General features: G+C 39.9%; 2 protein-coding genes across 3 annotated transcripts in view; one reads left to right on the top strand and one right to left on the bottom strand.

Moving 5' to 3' along the window:
- Positions 1–1,769: 1,769 nt before the first annotated feature.
- On the bottom strand, positions 1,770–4,263 carry C4H4orf46 (chromosome 4 C4orf46 homolog). The gene is made up of 2 exons (XM_021195394.2): positions 4,024–4,263; positions 1,770–2,617 (listed from the first exon to the last, which is right to left on the bottom strand). Exons 1-2 carry the CDS (start codon positions 4,201–4,203, stop codon positions 2,462–2,464), a joined length of 336 nt encoding a protein of 111 aa, XP_021051053.1. The 5' UTR covers positions 4,204–4,263; the 3' UTR covers positions 1,770–2,461.
- Positions 3,886–23,656, top strand: part of Etfdh (electron transfer flavoprotein dehydrogenase) — a 26,279-nt gene continuing 6,508 nt past the window's right edge. Inside the window, exons 1-9 of one of the 2 annotated variants that reach the window (XM_021195391.2) lie at positions 3,886–4,883; positions 9,585–9,722; positions 10,279–10,508; positions 13,521–13,602; positions 14,006–14,124; positions 16,582–16,659; positions 19,511–19,657; positions 20,754–20,894; positions 22,762–22,905. In XM_021195391.2, coding sequence (XP_021051050.1) covers positions 4,850–4,883; positions 9,585–9,722; positions 10,279–10,508; positions 13,521–13,602; positions 14,006–14,124; positions 16,582–16,659; positions 19,511–19,657; positions 20,754–20,894; positions 22,762–22,905 — 1,113 coding nt within the window. In that variant the 5' untranslated portion in view covers positions 3,886–4,849. The remainder of the gene's footprint in view (positions 4,884–9,584; positions 9,723–10,278; positions 10,509–13,520; positions 13,603–14,005; positions 14,125–16,581; positions 16,660–19,510; positions 19,658–20,753; positions 20,895–22,761; positions 22,906–23,656) is intronic. The other variant, XM_029537558.1, reaches the window with a different exon arrangement.

The raw sequence follows: 23,656 nt of genomic DNA, 5'->3' as shown, positions 1-23,656 counted from the left end.
GATGGTCCCACCCACAAGGGGCCTTTCCCCCTTGATCACTAATTGAGAAAATACCTTACAGCTGGATCCCATGTAGGCATTTCCTCGACTAAAGCTCCTTTCTCTGTGATAACTCCAGCTGTATCAAGTTGACACAAAACTAGCCAGTACAGTGGATTTTAGAGTATATAGTTATAATCTCAACAGAGCAATAAAAAGAAGAAACTTGTTGGTTGACATTCAGCTTTAGAAAGAGTTTCATACTCTTTCTGCATATTATTTACTCCAAAGAGATATGGCTGTCATAGAAAGGTGACTTTGCCTCGTTTCACAGCCAGTTCATCAGACGTAACTTGTTAACTAGTTATTTTCTAGTCAATTAGACTTGGGAAAGGGAGAGAGAAAGGGTTCAAGACAGACAGACACCAAGTAGGATTTTCCTTTAGGCAGCTGCAATGCCACAGCACATGGTACAGCCTGAGTCTGAAGCAGGAAACTTCGTTCTCATCAGCCAAAGCAAAATGGGTGCTCTTAAAGGATTCTGAGGGACGGGAGACCTTGCACCACTACAAAGCAAGCTTATTGGATACATGATCTATGGTACACATCAGAGGCAGGAAAGCCAGCTATATATATGACAGGGACCATTCAGTCTCTGTGTAGGGAGGTGACATGTCACACGCCACCCATTTTTGGCTATGTGGCAACTTCAAGATCAGTCTAGCCTACATTAAAAGACAGTGTCTCAAAAACAAAATACCTATAAGTATGGAAATTTTCAAAACACAAATTAAGGGCCCAAGGAGTGCCTGCTTAGCACACACAAGGTCCTGGGCTCATTCCTCAGCAGGGTTTGAAGTAGCAGGGAATACAAATCAACAACTATTCAATGTCATTTAATAAAAAATTAACAAAAAAATTAATACTTCTGAGTGGCTAAGGTGAGAAAAACAAAGGGATGGGTATAAGAGGTAGCAATGTAAAGTTCCAGTGAGTGTAACATGTGGGGTGAGGGGACAGCTGAAAAATAAAACTACAAACTGAACCCTACATGGGAATCCACGAGAATTCTTTAAATCATTCGCCCTTTCTGTATGGTTGAACTATCTCATAAAGTTTTAAATAATGAGTCTAAAGAAAGAGAAATTTACTTGTAATATTTATTTTTATACATTTTTAAATTGCATTTTCAGAATATATAAGTATTTCTCTTATACAGAAATAAGCATTCTTTGGTACAGAAATCGCACTATATGTGTTAGGTGAGCTTAACTTAAAGAAAAAAAATCACTAACTATAACTATGTCAAAACTCGTCTGCCCATCCATTTGTCCTTACCATAGCTCCCCAGTGAGACTTCAAAATAGAGTTCTATTCACATCAACATATCTACACAGACATCATATCAATACTTCAAGGTCTTGTGCATCAAGGTAGTACATGGCTTGAAGACAGATGGCACTAATACAGAAAACACAGTACAGATAAGGTGGGACCTTAACACTATCCTCGACTGACAGGAAACTAACATTAGAATTCTGTAAATAACTTGCAAAACTCCACTAAGTAATAGCTAGCATACAGTCATAAATTCGATAAGGTATTTCAAACACAGCAACTGAACATATATAGAACATCAACAAGAGAAATATTAAATATGAAAGTAGTTAACTATAAAAATAGAAAACCATGTATTATTCTATAAAAGTTTTCATTTTATGAAGTAAAAGCTTTTTAAAAATGGACTCAGAATGAGAAAAAATATATTTTAAGATAATCATCAAAATTCAAAAACTCTTGCACACCAGTAGTCCCGGCCCCTAAGACAGAAGCCTGGGCTTCCCAGGAAGACTGCTTCAAGACAGAAAAAATGTCAGATTCCCATTAAAATAGAGAGAATGAAAGAGAGAATTTTTCCTTCAAGCCAATGAAGTTTAGATTCATACAGTTTTCTTAGAGAAACAGTCTTCATCCTAAAAGACAGGAATCAAAAGTAGCTTTTAATTAATTCATCTTCTTCACAGACAGTGAGTGTTGTGACCTGGCTGTAGGAACTGGGATAAGGAGGTAAAGTGCCACCACCAGTTTTCGAATAGGTGTCCTATGGAGTTGGACCACATACGTACCTGAAATCCTCATCACCAAGCTCAACTCCCAACTTAAGCATTCTTGTCATCTTCTCACAAAACAAATAATGACCTGGCTGCAGGGAGGCACTATTGTGACAATTACTTACTGATGGAATGAGCTCTCATAAAGGAGTCGACAAAAGTTTAGAGGGCAGAAAGCATCTAAGGTAAATACTGCCATATCAGAGAAAACACATAAGCAAATGTAAGAGCCCAGTATTCTGCTTTCACAAAGTCCAGAATACCAAGAAAAGTTTCATTCTCTGTATAAATGTCCGGAGACAGGCAGCCCCATACATGCACTCTATGTGCAAATATTTCATGTGCAAGTCATTAAGCGTCACATCTGCAAGTCAGTTGTTGGGCTTCAGGGAATCGTAGCCTTCTTTCAGGAGGTCCCGCCATGTCTTAAGGAAACGTGCATTTTCTGTACACTTCAGGGCAAGTTCTTCCACTTGAGCTGATACCGCAGATGTGGCTTCGAGAAGTTTAGTTAATGAAAATGCCGCCTACAATTTAATGAAAGAAAGAAAAGTCAAACGGGTTTGTTTGTGGTACTAGTTAGTACCCAGGACCTCCAGCACTGAGCTACATCCTGAACCCCACACACGCTTTTTTTTTAAAAAAAAAAATCCTCATCTAACTTCATAGTTAAATATAGCTTAAAACCTTCAATCAAATGCCCACATGTTTTTCTTTAAAAGAAATGAATTTTAAAAACAAAAACAAAAACCACTGGTTCTTTCTTGAAGCTGAAGTCTCAGAACAGGGGAGGCACATAGCTCTACCCAAGCTACACTCAGAGCCTCTAAATTTTTTTCATAACATAACTTTAAGGAAGCATAACTGCCATAAAAATACTCACTAAATATGACAAGTCAGTATTTTTAACAAAAAATATACCCAAATCTCATATATTTCACCAAGGCAACCTGAAAACCTCTTGACTAAAAGTGGCAGAGCCATCCAAAGGACTTCCTCACTTTGGCTGGTGACGAAGTAAGAAAAGCCCTGTTCCACTATTTTCACCCATGAACACTTATTTTTTGAACTATAAATAAATAATAAATAAAATCAGAGAACTGATACTCTAAGCTGAGCTGACAGAACATCTAAAATCACACGCAACTATAAAAAACTCACTTTTAAATCAAATGTTTTCTTCACCAAAAGTATAAAATAACACTTTATATCACGTTAGCATTTATTTGTAACCAGTATTGTTCGGGGGTGGGGGTGGGGGGAAACCTTGACTAATACTTCAGCCATCTCTTTTGACGAAAGAATAAAAACCTGCCACCCAGTTCTAGTTTCCAATCTTTAGTGTGGTTATTCCACAACCCTCTCCAGGAAGGTTGTCTGCTACATACTTCATTCCTTTCTCCCCCTCAAAGAGTCCTTATAAAGTGCCGCTGTGACCCTCCAACTCCACAGTTTTATGTGTTGGGGTCAGGAAGTGATTTCTGGGATTCGAGATTGAACAAAAACTTCACAGAATTTTTGCATTGCAAGATTCTGTTCTAAACTGTCCTATCAAATCCATCAGTGAAACCAATGATCTCTGCTGCCGGCTGTGATTAGCCCTGGTCCACTCAAGTCCAACACAGAGCAAGTATGCGGCGACACAACAACAGCATCACCAGCTGGCCCTGGGCTGGTGGCCAACTAGAAGCACAAGCTCAAGTCCCTTAAAAAGCACCAATGGGCAAGGAGGCAGGCTACGACCGCCCAAAGTGCTCTGAGGAATGGGAGGAGGCGGAAAGAGCCTGGCAGCGAAGCTGCGGATGACCGCAAGCAGAAGAAGGAAAAAAAAAAGATGCGGGAGGAGAGAGCCGAGGCTAGCCCTCAACTCCAAGAACCGCAGGCGGGAGCACCCTAGCTGCAAGCAGCTCCCAGCCGCAGCGGCGACACTCACGTCTCCGATCTGCAGCTCCACTTGCTCCAGCGGGTCCACGGTTGGACCGTGACTCCTGCTCGGATCCCGCCAGCCCAAACTCACTGGCATGCTGAGGGACGACGAAGAGGCGCCTGACGACGGAGATGAGGGAGGCGGCGGCGGCGGCGAAGAAGCCCGAAACTCCTCAGAGTCAGCCATGGGGCTGAGCTGGTGCCGCGGGACCGGACCGAGCAACCGAATCCACACCAACTGCCTTTCGACCGCTCGCGCCCAAAGCCTATAGGCTCCGCCTCCTCCCACACGGAGTCCCGCCCCATCTTCTCGTTTGTCTCTGCCCTGGACCACAAGTACTTTTCATTTTTTCCGGACAGCCAATCAGCTATCAAGCCAGGAGTCACCTGGCTCCTGCGCACACCTCCGGTCCGGATCCGGAGACCAAGGAGCTAAACACTACAACTCCCAGAATGCCGAGCAAATCAGCCTCGCTATGCTTCTAGTGCGCATGCGCACACGCGAGAGCTTGTGGGTCTCTTCCGCACACTAGGTTCCTGGCTGAGGATGACTGGGAGATGGAGTCTTCGGCCTTTTCCTGGCTTGTATGTGACCCGGAAACCTTATTGGCCATCGTGTCCTCTGTGGCGCCGGCGCAAAGCAGAAGAGGGGCGGGTACGCCGCGAAGCAAGGGCGGTCGGCGGAGCCCGGACGCTGACAGAAGCTGAGCAGTCGGGACTTCTTGGCAGGTGATGGCGCCCCTCGTAGCCTAGAAGTCCAGCGCCCTCCGCAAGCCACAGACCCCCCCGCCTCTCTCCTTTGTATCTGGTCAAGTCTCCGGGTCACTTTGAACATGTTGGTGCGGCTAACCAAGCTGTCCTGCCCTGGTGAGACGAAACTCCTGGTGGGGACAGAAGGAGCAAGGTGGATTAAGTTGGGACAAAACAGACTGGGGCCACACCCGGGGTACTGCAAGCACCTCTTTCCTTGTCTATTGTCTTAGGCTAAACTAGGGCAAAGGTCAATGCTGTCAGCGCCCGGTGGCCGATCCTGCCTTAACGACCTTGGAGTTGCCCCAGTTGGCAGAATTAACATCTAGGTTAAAGGTCATGAGAAGAGAAAATTGTCAACACTGCCCCCTCGGTGGAGTTCCCCCAAATGCCGCTCCTAATCTTTACCCCAAAGCTCAGGTATTCTCTGCCGCCTTATTAGGAATGGGAAAGAAAGAAAAATTTGTGTGGGTTTTCGCCTTGGCTCTGACCCGACTTTCATCTTTGCAGCCATCATAGTCTAATCTTAATTGAAGTCTGAGCTCTCATATCGTATTAACTCCTATATCACCAATTATGTCTGGAGTTGGAATTTTTTTCTGCATTATCCTGAGTTAACAGCAGGCGTTTCTATTATGGGTGCTTCTTAAAGCAGTTGCAGGATAGTTTCAAGTTTTTACTTAAAAGCAACCCCCTCGTTCAAACAGAAGTTTAGAGGATCGAGAATTCTGTTGTAAGTGGCTTAATATAAATCTTTACTGAAGTTAATTTGGCTGTGGGATTTTTTTTTTTAAGATTTATTTATTTATTATATGTAATTACACTGTAGCTGACTTCAGACACTCCAGAAGAGGGCATCAGATCTTGTCACGGATGGTTGTGAGCCACCATGTGGTTGCTGGGATTTGAACTCGGGACCTTTAGAAGAGCAGCCGGTGTTCTCACCCACTGAGCCATCTCACCAGCCCCCGGCTGTGGGATTTTTAAACAAGTATACATATACTTGTTTAAACAATATGGTGTATATTCAAACCAAGCATCTATTACACACAGAAAATGTTATGCTTTGAGAGCCATCAGTTTACAGTCTAATTTAAATGCAGTCTTGGATCCAGTCAGTGACTTTTCTTTAAATGCTAATTTGTTACATTTTCATTACTCAGTGTTACCTCTAGTGTGACAACTAAGTGTGCTAAGTATGTAATCTGTATGGCTGATCGGTGTTCAGTGGACTCTGACTTTGCTTTCTACCCGGTAACTCTGTCTCTATACCTAAATGTTCAGATGGGTCATAAGAGGTACCATGTTCATTTAAGCACAGGAATAAACGGTTATGCCTTTTTAAAATTCTCCGGTGGAAATCAGAGACCACGGTTCCAACTGTTCTTGAGCAAATTAGTAGCTGTACAAATAATAAAATGAATTTTCAGAAGTAAATGATTACTTGTATATGGTAAACTACAGTGTATAATAAGTACTCTTTTTAAATGATGATAGTATTTTTTAACCCAACAGAATTTGCCTATAATTACTTATAGATATCTCCCCCCCCCCAAGATTTAGGATAAATAAAGATTTAATCTTAGTCTTAATAAAGTATTTCAATATCATTGACTGATTGATTGATTTTTCAAGGCAGGGTTTCTCTGTGTAGCCCTGGCTGCCCAGGAACTCGCTCTGTAGACCAGGCTGGCCTCAATCTCACAGAGACCCATCCACTTGCCTCTGCCTGTGCTGGGATTAAAGCATGTACCACTACTGCCCAGCAATATAATAATTTTTAATGTGTAAAACAAGGTAGAGAAGATTTGTTTCCCTATCTCTTTAAAATTATCAAAAGAAATATATAGTATTTACAAGACGTTAGACTTCTACTCCAAATGTTTTTTTCCCACTTTGTTCAAACTAACATTTATTGTCTTGATGCTAGGTATCACTTGAGAAACTATTTTGTTGCAATATTTAAAAATATTAACCATGTAATTGGTGGTAAAAATGAAATTAGTTTATATAAGGATAATTTTGTTAAAAAGATTTCTGTTTTTTTTTTTTTTTTTGGTTTTTCGAGACAGGGTTTCTCTGTGTAGCTCTGGCTGTCCTGGAATTCACTTTGTAAACCAGGCTGGCCTCGAACTCAGAAATTCACCTGCCTCTGCCTCCCAAGTGCTGGGATAAAGGCGTGTGCCACCACACCCGGCCTTCTTCTATTTAATTAAAAGAAAAAAACTTCATGGCTTCGGGTTCCATGACTTCAGAGATAATTTCAGATCAACTACTGTTCTCAGAATTTGACAGGTATTAGAAGAAACTATCTGAATTCCTATTTATCTGATATAAATAGGGATTATAGTTATTCCACATGTCTCAGAAAGTTATGAGAAATATTTTGTTTTGGAACAGGTTCTCATATAGCATGGGTTGGCTATAATCTGTCATGTAGCTGAAGATAACCTTGAATTTCTGATCTTCCCACTGTGCATTACCACATGGCTTATGAGGTACTGGGGATCCAACTAGGAAAGCACTCTATACCAACTCAGCCACATCCCATCCAAGACATAATATTAAAATGGAAAATTCTTAACCATTCATCCTGTCCAAGAAAGTGTAAATTATATAGTCAAAATGAAATTCTTTCTCTTTACTACTTTTTACAGTCCATTTAGAAACTTTTCTTCACTTGTAGATGCTTCATAAGACATAGTCCAAGTTAGACAAGACCTCACTATTGTGACAGTAATTAAACAGTTTCACAGGATTCTATGTAATTTCCATTGAAATTGTTACTAGGAAGGTTCTGATCCTGTTAAGAAGCACATAATTGTTTTGGTTTTTGGTTTTTGGTTTTTTTTTTTTTTTTTTTTTTAAACGGAGTCTCTGTGTAGCCCTAGCTGGACTGGAACTCCCTGTGTAGTCTAGACTGGCCTCATTGTCACAGAGATCCCCCTGGCTCTGCCTCTAACTGCTGGGATTAAAGATATCATCATGCCCATCTGAATAGCTGTAGCTCTTGTATTTCAGTCTTTGATCTGCCTATCACTATATTCTTTATTTAACTTTTTATTTTGTACTTGCTTTAGGCTTTCACATGAGTTGCAGAGAAAATAGAGTTCCACTGTGTCTTTCTCAAGCTTAACATCGTATATAATCATGGTGAATATGGAGACTAAGAAGCTAACATTGATGAAATGTTATTATACTACAAAACTATTCAGGTTCCATTTCTGGTCCAGAAATCTACATCTAGTCCATGTAGCTTTTAGTTAGCATACCTCCGTCTATTTTAATGGGACAGTTCCTCTGCTTCTTGTCATTTGTGGTTTTGATATAAGCATTTTATTGAATGCCTCTCAGTCTAAATTTACTTGGTGGTTTCTCATGATTTCCTGATTAGACTGAGGTGTAAGGATTTTGAGAGTATGTACCCCACAAGTAAAGAATCTTTCTCATTATATCATCAATAGCATGTGATATCATTGTATTGCTGGTCATATTTAAATGCTATTTGATTCAAATACCATTTGATTCACTTATTCAAATTATAACTACAATATTTTTACTGTAATGTTAGTGGTTTTTTTCTCTTTTAATATTCCACTTATTAGAAACTAGTAATACTCACTCAATAGGGGAAGAATCAAAAAATATGTGAATATATAATCACAGTTTTTAGTATTATGAGTTTTTCTATAAAAAAAATCTGTGATTAAGCTTGGTATAGTGGTGAACACCTTTAATTTTAGCCTTTGGGAGACAAAGGCAGAGGCAGGTCGATTTCTGTAGTTCAAACCCAGCATCATCTATTTAACAAGTTCTAAGTCAGCCTGGGCTATATGAGACCATGTCTCAAACAATAAAAATTTTAAAAAAGAATTGAATGGAATTCATTTGACACAAAGAGCAATGCATACATTCTTTCCCTGTGTTTTTGGGAAAGCAAAACAAAAGTAACAAAACAAAACAAAAAAAAACATGTTTTTTTTTTCTATTTTTATGCCATTTAATGAGTAACTATCCCCCTGCATCTATTTTTATTATACTATCAACCATTCATTTTATTACATTGTCTCTCACTTATTTTAAGATTGGAAATTTTAGATGAAGAGAAGGATTATCGGTTAAGAACACTGACTGCTCTTCCAGAGGTCCTGAGTTCAATACCCAGCAACCACATGGTGGCTCACAACCACTCGTAATAAGATCCTATGCTGTCTCCTTGTGTGTCTGAAGGCAGCAACAGTGTACTTACATATATAAAATAAATAAATCTTAAATAAAACAACAACAACAAAACAACATTATAGGGCTAGAGAGATGGCTCAATCCAAGTACAATTCCCAGCACCCACATGGCAGCTCACAACTGTCTGTAACTCTAAGTCTAGGATCCAACACCTTCACACAGACTTGTGTGCAGGCAAAACACAAATGCACATAAAATATAAAATAAATTATTTAAAAAATTTGAAATTTGCTTCATGAGCAAAAGTTAGCTGTATCACTCATAAGAAAAAGCATATTCCATTTTGATTTGTGTCCGTTATTAACAATATTCATTCACAGCCGGGCTGTGGTAGCGCATGCCTTTAATCGCAGCACTTGGGAGGCAAAGACAGGCGGATTTCTGAGTAAGACAGGTGGATTTCTGAGTTCGAGGCCAGCCTGGTCTACAGAGCAAGTTCCAGGACAGCCAGGGCTACACAGAGAAACCCTGTCTCGGGGGGGTGGGAGGGGGAGAGTATTCATTCAGCTTAGAGACTTTTCAGTATACAACAGATAGAAACTAATTCTTAAAAAGATACTTTTCATTTTTATGCAGCATATCACTGGTTTCATGCCTTAAAAATTAAGAAGTGCCTACCTCTGTGTGCTCCAAGATGCTCTTCAACTTCTGCTGTACCTCAAATCACCACTCACTACACTGTCCATCCCCGGGAAAAAGACAAAAGATGGGAAGGTATGTGACATTTTCATAATGTTCCTGAGACTGTGCGAGAGACTTTATATTACCTTGTTGGTCTTAATATTTTGTTTTTCATGGCAATTTAAAAGCATCCAGTATATCACAGCTTTATCAAGTGTGTTACATATTACTGGCTAAGTGAAACTTTTGTTGTTGTTCATTTGTTTCACGTAGTGGCCTGACCTTGAACTGCTGAATATAACAGGATGACCTTGAACTCCTGATTCTCCTGCTCTTACTGCCCAATTGTTGTGACTATAAGTGTGTACCACCATGCCTTCTAAATTTATAATAATGGATTTCAAAGCCAAAAGTCTGTTCACAGGAACCAAAATAAGATACATACTGAAATAGACCCTAAGAGAAACTGAAACTTATCAACTTATATACTTACTGTAATTATTGTCCATAGCCCAGAGAGAATATCTGTAAATTATACTCTGAAGCATAGTGAGCAGACTGAAGTACATTTTAAAGTATCCTAAACCAGCATATGACGTACATGGTCATATCAATCCCAGAATTGATCTTTAACATGTTTCCCTCCCAGGAGTGAATATGGAGAGATTTGCAGAAGAAGCAGATGTGGTCATAGTTGGTGCGGGCCCGGCAGGACTCTCTGCAGCTATTCGGCTAAAGCAGCTGGCTGCTGAACAGGGAAAGGACATCCGTGTGTGTCTGGTGGAGAAAGCTGCTCAGATAGGAGCGCACACGCTCTCAGGGGCTTGCCTTGATCCAGCTGCCTTTAAAGAGCTCTTCCCAGACTGGAAGGAGAAAGGGGTAGGACAAGTTGATTCTTACACAAGGTCTACAACATGCTGTCTCTGCTTTCAAATTAGTAAAGAAAACCCTTTTCATGTAAATCTCAATTGTTAAGTATCAAATATATATACTTAAGAGTTTTTTTAAAAAACTTAAAAACAAAAGAAAAGGAGCCTGAGGCTTAAGTGGTATAACATGTACAGCAAGACCTGGATTCAGTTTCTAGCACCACACACAAATGAAAAATAGCCAGGAAGCTAAATATATTTTAATGCTCTTGTCCTTCTACAGTGGAGGAAGCAGAGGCAGGAGGTTGATGGACTCAAGGCCAGCCTGGCTACATAGCAAGACCCAATCTAAAACAAGAAGTAATAGAATTATAACTTGACACAAAAACACATCACTATTAAAGCCTCAACCCTTACTTTCTTATTCATCCCCAAGATCTAAATAACTTTAAAAGTCCCACAATCTTTACAAATTCTTACATATTAAAATTTCATTCCCTTTAAAATATCCAATCTCTTTTAAAATCCAAAGTCTTTTTACAATTCAAAGTCTCTTAACTGTGGGCTCCGCTAAAATACTTTCTTCCTTCAAGAGAGAAAACTATCAGAGCACAAGTCACAGTTAAAGCAAAATCAAACTCTAACCTTCAAGTGTCTGGGATCCACTCATGATTTTCTGGGTTCCTCCAAGGGCTTGGGTCACTTCTCCAGCTCTCCCCTTTGTAGCACACACCTTGTCTTCTAGGCTCCAGCTGCCTGTACTCCACTGCTGCTACTGTTCTTGGTGGTCATCTCATGGTACTGGCATCTCCAAAACACTGCTGTCTTCCACTGTAACTAGGCTTCACCAATAGCCTCTCATAGGCTCTCTTCATGGTGCCAAGCCTCAATTCCTTTGCATGACCCCTTCAGTCCTGGGCCATCAATTGCAACTGAGGTTGCACCTCACCTTCTATGCCTTCTATGGCCTCTCTCAGTGCAGAGCCTCAGCTGCTCTGCATGACCTTCATGCCTTTAAAACCAGTACCACCTGGGTGACTTTTTACTCATTACCAAGTCCAGCCACAGCACGAGGTACAACCTTGGCTATCTCTGAAACACAGCTTCTTTGTGCTCTCAGAAGATATCACCTCTGTGGTGCTGGTCTCTTCTTAATCACCACTGATATCTTAGCTCCAGCTAACCAGAATCAATAGTCCCAGTAACGCAAAGGTTTCACTTTAGGAGTTCTGGTATCTTGTTAATCACAGCTGGTTCTTCAGCCCCAGCTAACCAAATCCACAGAATCTTCACAATCAAAACAGCAATGGACCTGAAAAGAGTCTTTAATCTTCCCTCTGAAATTTCACAAGCCAGGCCTCCATCTTCTGCACTGTTTTCAACATTATCTTCCAAGCTCCTACAGAACATCCCACAGAGATCTTAACACCCAGTGGCTCTTCTAGCCCAAAGTTCCAGAGTCCTCTAACAGTGCTCACCAAAATATGGGTAGGTTGTCACAGGAATCCCCCACTATGCTGGTACCAATTTCTGTCTTAGTTAGGGTTTTACTGCTGTGAACAGACACCATAACCAAGGCAAGTCTTATAAGGGACAACATCTATTTGGGGCTGGCTTACAGGTTCAGCGGTTCAGTCCATTATCATCAAGGTGGGAGCATGGCAGCATCTAGGCAGGCATGGTGCAGGCAGAGCTGAGAGTTCTACATCTTCATCTGAAGGCTGCTAGTGGAAGACTGACTTCCAGGCAGCTGGGCTGAGGGTCTTAAAGCCCACGCCCACAGTAACACACCTACTCCAACAGGGCCACACCTACTAATAGTGCCCACTCCCTGGGCCAAACATACCAATCATCACACATGTAACTCATATATTTTAATTTTTTAATATTATTTACTTATTTTTCTTTATATGACTACACTGTAGCTATCTTCAGACACACCAAAAGAGTGTATCGGATCCCATTATAAATGGTTGTGAGCTACCATGTAGTTGCTGGTAATTGAACTCAGGACCTCTGGAAGAGCAGTCAGTGCTCTTAATTGCTAAGCCATCTCTCCAGCCCTGCTAAATTGTTTATGTATTTACTTATTTTATTATCTTATGTATATGAGAGTTTTTCCTGCATATATGGTTGCGCTCCGCAGTCAGTGCTCTTAACCGCTGAGCCATCTCACCAGCCCGTGAATACTCTTAATAAAGGTCAAATAAGTATATAAACGTTTGCACTCATTTTTTTGTGGAATAAACTATAATTTGAAAGTTTCCTTAGTGTACTCCTTCCCAAAATAGCATGCTTTTTTAAGAAAACAAGAACACTAAAAAATGGAATTAATTCTGTCTTCAGTATATCAGAACCCGGTATCATTAGATTGCACAGCATCAGCTCTAATGTCAAAGCCCGTTACTGCCTTGCAACCCTTACAGCACAGCTGACAGCTCTGCATGCATGCTGGTGATCTTTACCCCTTTTCTAAGTTTTTTTTCCCAACAAGGCAGGGAATTTTAATTTGGAGCAGGCACCTAGGACCACCGAGACAGGGAAACGTGATGCACACAGTTCAGACATGTTTCAGGAAGCATCTAGAAAAGAGGTGGCTAGGGCAAGACCACCAAGAGCTGTGGGCTAGCTTTTAGGATTCCGTCTTAGGAGTGGGTAAGAACACTAGTTACTTTACCAGAGGACCACAGTTCAATTCCCAGCTCCCATATGGCGGCTCAAAACTGTCTCTTAACTCCAAAGTCACCTTCTGGCCTCTGTGGGCACCAGGCACATAACTGGTACACAGCTATACATACAGGCAAACACCCTCACACATGTTTAAGAGAAAAGGATTTCTGTCTGTTCCCAACAGACATAAAAACAATTTTCATTACAAGGTTTTCAAAGGAAGGCTGAAAGAAAAGTGAAAAGGAGAGGGGTTCCTTTGCCCTTCTCTCTCTAAGTTTAAGAGGGTTTTAAAATGTACACTCACCCTGCAGTACAACTGAAACATCTCCTTCCTGTTCTCCTTTCTTCCTAGGCTCCACTTAATACTCCTGTAACAGAAGACAGGTTTGCCATTTTAACAGAGAAACACAGAATTCCTGTGCCAATTCTTCCAGGTAGAGTATGGCAGAGTCATAAAATCATGGGCTTGCACAGCTGGAAGGAGCTGTGTTTCAGTGACGAAGAACTTTGCTCTGCAGATGAGAAAACAGAAGCCCAGGAATGTGAAGGACTTACCCAGAGATACAGCTAGCTAATGAGAAAGCCAGACTAGGATGCAGTTCTTTTGTTTTCTAGTCTAAAAGAGCCTTGAAAGCCAGCCAGGAATTTTTAATTTCAATATTGATTTTATTTTAATAAACTAGAACTTTCACCAAATAATGTCGTTATAGCCAAAAAGATAATATGTGTTTTTATGCAGCAGTACACACTGATTAGATTTTTTAAATTAAGTATATTAGATTATCGAAGTGCCTTAGCAATATAATGTCAGATCTTAAATTACATAAATAATTGCAGGTCTTCCGATGAACAATCATGGCAATTACATCGTACGCCTAGGACATCTGGTGAGCTGGATGGGAGAACAAGCAGAGGCTCTGGGAGTCGAAGTGTATCCTGGGTATGCTGCTGCTGAGGTCTGTATAGTTCTATTTTGTTTGTTTTAACATTTATAGGAAACAATCTCTTTCTCTTACAAAAGTCAACCAATAAGTTTACAGAGGTAAATTGTTTAGAAAAATCTTAGGAATTTAGAACTTCAGGATTGGGGAAAATACTAAAAATGCTAATCCAAAGAGGAACTGAATTTCTTCTGTTGCCCCTGTCATGTGATTGAACACCACGGGAATATGAACTCTCTCTGTGGACTCCTGATCATCTTTTCATGGACTCAGTGGAAATCTGTGTGGGCTTTGCAGAACAAGCCTGTGTGCTCTCCTACGGGCACTCCTCTTCTCTTTTCCACTCTTATCCACCTTCACTCACCAGGGTTTTGTTTCCCAGGCTAATAGTCTCATTTCTTTTAACCACCATGCTGTGTAATTTGATTGTCCTCAATATTGTTGCCCTCTACTGAACACATTCCTTTCCCTTTTTAAAAATAGTACCATGAAGAATGAACTAGTTCAAGCCTTATGTAGATTATTCTTCATTCTAAAAACTTCTTCTGTTAGTTCCCACAAAACAATAGTTTTTGGCAACCATTTCAAACTGTTGACCCTGAGAAACTAAATTTAAAAATCCAAAAGAATCTTCATAACTTGTAAAGAAATTGTTTAAATCAATTTAATAGTCAATGAGCAATAAACCAAAAATACCTCTTTTAGCAGGCAAAGAAAGAAATATCCTTTCAAATAGCCAGACACCTGGGCATGATGGTACGCCTTTAATCCCAGCACTCAGGAGGCAGAGACAGGCGAGTCACTATGAATTTGAGACCAGCCAGGCCTACATGAGGCTAGCCAGGCCTATATAATGAGACCCTGTCTCTGTAACAGAAAGGAGAGGGCTGGAAGGATGGAGCATGTAAAAGCTCTGGTTGCTTCTCCAGAGGATCAGATGTAGTTCCCAGCGCCTACATGCCAGCACACACATCTGTCTTTAGTCCAGGAGATCTGCCATGTTCTTCTGGCCTCTGAAGACACAGCATGCACATTCAGGCAAAACATAAAATATAGACAAAATAAAACATACACATAAAAAATTTTTGAAGAAATTTGACTGGAAGAAATAATGAAAGAAGGGTGAGGGGTAAGAAGAAATTCTTTTATCTTTGTGTCAGAGAAAATTCAGTTTTCTTTTATAAATCACAGCCAAGTAAAAGACATAGGTTCTTTTTTTTTTTTTTTTTTTTAAATTTGATTTTTTGAGACAGGGTTTCTCTGTGTAGCCCTGGCTGTCCTGGAACTCACTCTGTAGACCAGGCTGGCCTCGAACTCATAAATCCGCCTGCCTCTTCCTCCCAAGTGCTGGGATTAAAGGCGTGCGAGACATAGATTCTTATTGCTAAAAATTTCTGTTTGCCATCCATACATATGCATTGAGTTTTTCGTCCTCAGTGTGGGATTTTGCATTGCTTCTTTGTTAGGCATTTTTGATGGGGCTCCATGTCAGAGTCACAGGTGGGCAACTTACTAAGTACCTGTTACCTCCTTTTGTGTGTATATACTAATCGTCTCTAACACAGTTTATCTTTTAGTTGCTTCTTTCCTGATTGTTGTTAGGTGTAGCGGTAGTTAGTTACACCACTTTGGCTCCCAGAGGGTCACACTCCCAGCTACCCAACCAAGAGCTCCTTCAGTTCTCGAATGAAACACACACACACACACACACACACACACACACACACACACACACACAGGTGCTTCAGTTAATTTTTTACATGCTCAAAGGCTTGGCACTCCTAAAACATCTCCTGCTAGCAAACTCTCCCCTCCAGTACCCTTCCCGTGTTACCACAGACCAAATCGGGGAAGGCCACCTACCCAAATTCTTACACGACTGGCTGACTTTCTCTCTTGCAGCTCTTATGTCCCATCCTTCTCCCCACACCCTGAGTCCTGGTGATTCTCTCCTCCTCCTTCTCTTCCAGTTCCTAGCCCATGAAAATCCAAAGGCCCCACCTCAGTCTACCTGCCCAACCATTGGCTGTTGGCTCTTTATTGATTGATCAAAAACCAATTGGACACGCAGATTCCCAATTGGGGGGGGCAGATTAATTCAAAGCATTAGAACCAATCCCCAACAGTTATCAGGCTTTATTGTTTGGTTTAGTGCTCCGAGCCAGACCTCAGTTCCCTTTTTACCCCCTTCTCCATTGCTACTATCCTTGGGTCAGTCTCCACCCTCTAGCCTTCCTAGAGTCTCATGTGATTCCAGAGTGCATTTTGTACTTGACTGTCTAGAGAGCATTTTCCTCTGAAGGAAACAAATAAAAATGTCAGAATAGTACAATTTCTCAACTTCATGATTATGCTTTTTACTTCCCCTAACCCCTTCTTACTTCACAAATAAACTGTAATCATCATCATTTCAAGTATGTCAAAGTTAATATGAATCTGAGGTAATAATAAATTTGCTTTTATCATCTTTAGGTCCTTTATCATGAAGATGGTAGTGTAAAAGGAATCGCCACTAATGATGTAGGCATACAAAAGGATGGTGCACCAAAGGTATACATTTAAATACTTATGTGCTAAACAAGAGCTAGCAGGGCACACTGCACATCTGCAGTCCCAGTACTTGAGAGGCTGAGGCTGAGGTTCGAGGTCAGCCTAAGCTACCTACATACAAGATCCTTTCTCAACAAAAAGAACCAACTCAAGCTCAATGTTTAGGTCTTCTGATAAACCACACAGTATGTGGGCTTTAGAATATAGTTAAGAAACAGAGGCAAGTTTGAGCTCAACACAAGTATAACATGTGTAAGAATATACATATGAAACAAACATGAAAGGTTTGATTTCTTTCATGTAAGTTGTTGCAACTAGTCCAGTCACCTGCATTGGTACGCCTATAGTTCCATTCACTCTGTAACAGCAGCAATCTTTTGGGAAATTTAAAACTCTCCCCCTTTCTCTCGTTCACAACATCAGTCTGACAGTGTGAGCACAGATGCATGTTAGTATGTTAGCTGCAGCTGTTGCTAAGCAGAGTACATACAACAAAACTTGAAAAGTTGCCTAGACTTGTATTAGTCACTACTTAGATCAGTAATTAAACCACAGGTTTAACAGGCATAGCTAAAACCAGGCAGAGTAGCACATACCTGTTATCCTACTATTTGGGAGGTTGAGGCAGAAGGATGGCTGTGAGACCAGCCTGGGATATGGAGGGGGAGAGGCGGGCGTGGTGGCGCACGCCTTTAATCCCAGCACTCAGGAGGCAGAGGCAGGCAGATTTCTGAGTTCGAGACCAGCCTGGTCTACAGAGTGAGTTCCAGGACAGCCAGGGCTATGCAGAGAAACCCTGTTTTAAAAAAAAAAAAAAAAAGAAAGCCAAGATTAAAAAAGAATGTTTTATATAAGCCTAAATAGATTGGAGTTTCAAAAGAAAAGAATTTATCATTATCATAAGAGTAAACACAATTCCTGTCACGATACATTGTCTGTTTATTGCCTGATCTCCCAAATACTTGCTCAGTTTCTTGAGGACAGAAGTAACAGACTTCTAGCTTACTCTAGACCTGGTGACTGCATATTGATTAACCCCTTTCTCCTCTTCTTGAACAAAATTAGGAATCCAGTCTCCTCCAGCATGTTTCTCTGCTTAGAAAGCCGGGGATGGCGGCACACAGGCCAAGTGGTACTGCTTTCCTGTGCAATTAGTATTTTCTATACAGTATGACAACTTAGTTACAAATTTGTTAGAACATTTACATATAACAAATTATAACATTACAACATCACAACAAAGATCACACAAATTACTCTCTGATGTTTTAATTTTTTTTGGTTCTCATTAAAATTTTTTTATGTTCTGTGCTTTGTATTTGTAAAATTATACATATATCTATCTACATAAATATAATGTATAAAAGAAGCCAGGCATGGTCGCACATACCTATAGTCAGGAGAATAAGCTGACACCCAGTGCTCAAAACTAGCCTTGTCAACATACTGAAAAACCATGCAAGAGAAAGCCCTGTCTCCTCTACTTGCCCTCTTGGTATATGCTCACCTGTGATATGATATATATGGCACAAATAAACACCCCTCAAGGAAAGAGTTACCAGTCAGGGTGAAAGGCCGGCCAGCTCTCTGATGTGCTTACTACTGAGGAAGTTCAAACTACTGAGACTGAAGAATTCACTCACTGGCTTTGGGTTCACTGCCAGCTTGGCCTTCATGGCAAGACAGAAACAAAAACTTAAGGGAATCTATTTGGCCATTAAAAATGAATGCTTTGTGGCCAGGCGTGGTGGCGCACGCCTTTAATCCCAGCACTCGGGAGGCAGAGGCAGGCAGATTTCTGAGTTCGAGGCCAGCCTGGTCTACAAAGTGAATTCCAGGACAGCCAGGGCTACACAGAAAAACCCTGTCTCGAAAAACCAAAGACCAAAAAAAAAAGAAAAAATGAATGCTTCATTTCTGGTACTATGCATGGAATAAACATACACTTATGATGTATAAACAACTATGAAGCATTACTTTGGTATAGATCTACTAATTATATAAATATATCTGTATATGTATACATAAGTAGAAAAATATCAAGAAAATACATTTTTAATGTATTTTCCTTAATTATTGTTCTTAAGTAATTGTCATGTGACAGATGTAAATGCAGTTAGAAAAAAGTCTATAATTGTAGCCCGTTTTTTTGTTGTTGTTGTTGTTGTTGTTTTTTTTTATTATTATTTTGAGACATAGTCTCTTCAGTGGGACCTAAACTGATCTCAAATTTACAATCCTCCTCCCTTGGTCTCTTAAGGTCTGGGATTGCAGAAGTATGTACCATGCTTAGCATTTATATACATGCATACATGTGTACATACATATATACATACATATGATTACTTTTTTAGTGAGAGGAAAAATTGTTTTATAATACTATATGTTGAACAATAGGGAAAAATAAAGCAAGTAGATGCAGAGTGTGTTGGGTGTAGTCTGTTTATGCTTAAAAGGATGTATTACTAGGCTGGTGAGATGGCTTAGCAGTGAAGAGCAGTGGCTCTTTGCTCTTCCAGAGGTCCTGAGTTGAATTCCCAGTGCTATATGGTGATCTGAAGCCCTCTTCTGGCATGCAGACAGCACTCACATTTAAAAAACTACAAGGATGTAACTAGGTTCTCTATGGTGTTTCATTCATATTTTCTTTTCATGACTCATAAGTAAACTACGGCCTTTGCTTCTGATGGAAAAAGCAAATTCAGGAATGTATGGAGATGGGAAATATATATTTTACTTATACTAGTCCTGATAGTTTACTTCCAGTACATAGGTCTACCATGTCTTGTGTACCTAAATTATTGTTTAGTTTATTTTATCAAATGTTTTTTAACATGGTTTTGCTTTTCAGACAACATTTGAGAGAGGACTGGAACTGCATGCCAAAGTCACAGTCTTTGCAGAGGGTTGCCACGGACACCTAGCCAAGCAGCTTTATAAGAAGTTTGATTTGAGGGCCAGCTGTGATGCACAGACTTACGGAATTGGTTTGAAGGAGGTATTCTGGATTGCTTGTATGATTTTAATCTTAAATGATGAGATTTAATTTGTACTATCATGTAGTTTATAATGCTGATTTAATTTTACCCTTCAATTTTTTCATTAATATAAACTGTTTTTTATAACTAAAACTAAATAGGTCAAATGATTGCCAAAATTAGGTCTACAGTAACTCAAAAACTTGAAAATCTTTGAACCTTAACATTTTTCATAACCTGCCTTTCTATGGCTGTCTCATGTGTTGCTTTTAGAATGGCCACATCTTACAAAGAATTATTTATTCAAAATTATGTGAAAATATTTCAGGAAATACTCAGACATTGTATATTGATCTAAAATTTAGTAAAGTTAAATGTATATTCTCTTAATTTATTCTATACTCTATTAACCCTTTAACCTTTTATTTACAGTGCTGGGGATTAAACTCAGGACCTTGAACATGTTAGGCAAACATTCTACTTGAGCTACATCTCAAGCTAGTTTAAGCATTTTAAGAAATCTCCTGCCTGCCTCACAAAGGTTTGCACTACCATGACCAGTGTATGTATGTATGTATGTATGTATGTATGTATGTATGTATGTATGTATTTTAAAGGGCTTGGGATGTCAGAGAGTGCTTGCCTAAAATGTGTGAGGGTCTGATTTCAATCTCCAGCACTGCAAAAATAAGTAAATATATAAACAACTTCAATATTTTGTGAATAAAAGCTTGCAGTGAACAATGATCTCATTGTAAGATGGCTGAAGTAAGAAAGGTAAACTGACAGATCTGAATTTTGCTACTCCATTGATTTTCCCCACACCCATAACAGTGAGCATGCTTACATAGCCAGTACTACAGAAAATTTTCAATATTTTTTTCCTGTACCCCCCAAAAAGAAGTTCTTAATTTGAAGTGCTAATGGGTTCATAACTTTTGTGACCCACTTCCTTATGTTGGCTTAACATTCAATCATTTGATTATAATACATTTTGATGTACAAAATAATTTTTGTGCTGCTTTCATGTAATTAATATTACACAGTATTACATGTTACATAATATTAATGCAGTTAATACTGTAAGACCTCGCGGACTCTGTTTCTTGCTTTTAGTTATGGATTATTGATGAAAAGAAGTGGGAACCTGGGAGAGTGGACCACACCGTTGGCTGGCCCTTGGACAGACACACTTATGGAGGCTCTTTCCTTTATCACTTAAATGAAGGTGAACCTCTAGTGGCTGTTGGTTTTGTGGTAAGTTATCTCCCATTGCAAAAGGGTTTTTTTTTGTTTTTTGGGTTTTTTTTTTAATTTATTTTTCGAGACAGGGTTTCTCTGTATAGCCCTGGCTGTCCTGGAACTCACTTTGTAGACCAGGCTGGCCTCGAACTCAGAAATCTGCCTACCTCTGCCTGCTTTACTAGAGGTAGAGAGTGATCAGTATGAAAAATAGGGTTTTTTTTTTAACCTGGAGAATACTTTTCCATTAGAAAGCTGACGTTTGAACTTATCAGCGTGTAAAATCTCTATGGCTACTGTAACTTAGCTGTAATACTAGTAGCTACTACACTCTAGACACTGTTCTAGATGATTTGTGGAGATTGGTCAGTCAATTTTGTATCCATCCTGTGCTATGAATATGAAGCATGTCCTTATTGTGAGCAAATTAAAATAAGTCTATCCAAATGCCACAGTAACTCCTTGTCTTAGTTACTGTTCTGTTGCTGTGAAAAGACACCATGACCAAAGCAACTCTTACATAAGAAAGCACTTAATTGGGGGGCTTCCTTACAGTCCATGATCATCAATGGTGCTAGAGCAGTAGCTGAGAGCTTTGCACCCTAATCTGAAGCCAAAGAGACTGGGCCTAGTCTAGTCTTTTAACATCACCAAACCCATCTCCAGTTGCAACCCTCTTCCAACAAGGCCACACCTCCTAGTCTACTTCCCAAACAGTTCAACCTAACTAGGAACAAAGCATTCAAATATATGAACCTGGGGGCTGGCGAGATGGCTCAGTGGGTAAGAGCACCCGACTGCTCTTCCAGAGGTCCTGAGTTCAAATCCCAGCAACCATATGGTGGCTCACAACCATCTGTAACGAAATCTGATGCCCTCTTCTGGAGTGTCTGAAGACAGCTACAGTGTACTTACATAGAATAAATAAATAAATCTTTTTAAAAAAAATCTTTAAGTATATGAACCTTAGGGGGCCATTCTCTTTCAAACTATCATAATGATAAAGACAGAATTCATGCTTGATGCTGACTTTAGAGCCCATTTCCATTATGACATGCTGCTACTAAAAATAAAGTTGGTCCACAGTCTGAACCTACTATTCAAAACAAATAACAATTTCCTCTTCCATTGCTATAGCAATAAATTAATATATTAAACATTTCGAACAATGCAGACTATCAAGTTTCTACATCTTATAGCTGACAGCAATGTCAAGGTTTAGTGTCATGATCCTTTTACATGATACATCATTAAACTTATGCACTCAGTACATAATTTAACACCATCAGTCAGGTTTTGCTATGTCACCCTATGGTAGTTACCCTAGTGACTCAGTCTTATGAAAAGAAAAAAGTGTAGCTATTAATCTCAGCACTGATACTGCTATAAAAGCTGTACTTCCTCCCACTGTTTTTCTCATCACGTAAATTCTATCCTAGTAGTACTGTAACTTAGATTACTCTTTTTGTTGTTTGTTTTTGTTGTTTTAAAGCTGTGATCTGTGTGTAGCCTTGGCTATCCTGGAACTCTCTGTAGACCAGGCTGACTTCCAACTGAGATCCACTTGCCTCTGCCTCCCAGGTCCTAGGATTAAAGGTGTGCGCCACCACTGCCCGGCCTGGATTACTATCTTACTAGTAGAGTTGGTATCAATAAATAAGTAATATAATCACAACTCCATTTATGGATACTTATTTACAAATGGGTTTGAGAGTCATTTTTTTTTTCTTAATTTGGACTTTGATTTCCAAAGCACAATGGTTTCTTGATGTTTTCTTAATTTTTAAAGTTTTCGTAGTTATAAACGCATATTACCCTTTTGCTTACTTTCTTACCCTCAGTGTAGAGTTTATCTCTGCTTTAATTTTGGTTTTGGTTTAAGGTTGGCCTCGACTATCAGAATCCATACCTGAGTCCTTTCCGAGAGTTCCAGAGGTGGAAGCATCACCCCAGCATCCGACCAACCCTGGAAGGGGGGAAGAGGATAGCCTACGGAGCCCGAGCACTCAATGAAGGGGGTTTGCAGGTAGCTCCCAGCACGCATTCTCAATTCCTATTCTGTAATGTAAATAACCAATTAAGAACATAATTTTTATTTCATAGGACAAAAATTTAAGGAGTTTAACAAAATACTTATACAATTATGCATAACACATTATTACAGTATACCATGAATTTAGTTTCTAGAATATATTGAAGGCTGGAGAGATGGCCCAGTGGTTAAGAGAACTTATTCTTGCAGAGGACTCAGCATCCTCAAGACAGCTCACAATGTCCACAACTCCAAGTCAGGGCTTCTGACACTTGCTTCTGACTCCTCAGATACCAGGCCCACACATGGTACACAGCCATACAGCAAAACACTCATACACATAAAAGGGCAACAAAAATATATATATTGATTTGACTAGGTGTATGGTGCATGCCTTTAACCTCAGCACTTGGTTGACTGAGGCAGGTGGATTTCTTGAGTTTGAAGCCAGACAAGAATTCGTAAGTAAGACCCTGCCTCCAAAATATGTATGTATATTTCTAGAGATATAGTCATGGGCCTTTTGTTTACTTTTTTACTGGAAAACAAAAAATGTCATTCACAGCATTTCCTTTTATTCCTTTACTTACACTAGGAAACTGAAAAGGAAATGTATCTTTCAAAAATGATTTATCCTGCCAGGCAGTGGTGGCGCACGCCTTTAATCCCAGCACTTGGGAGGCAGAGGCAGGTGGATATCTGAGTTCGAAGGCAGTCTACAGAGCGAGTTCCAGGACAGCCAGGG

Source organism: Mus pahari, chromosome 4 (assembly GCF_900095145.1).
Source record: "Mus pahari chromosome 4, PAHARI_EIJ_v1.1, whole genome shotgun sequence".
NCBI lineage: Eukaryota > Metazoa > Chordata > Mammalia > Rodentia > Muridae > Mus > Mus pahari.
This window is presented reverse-complemented; position numbering and strand designations above follow the sequence as displayed.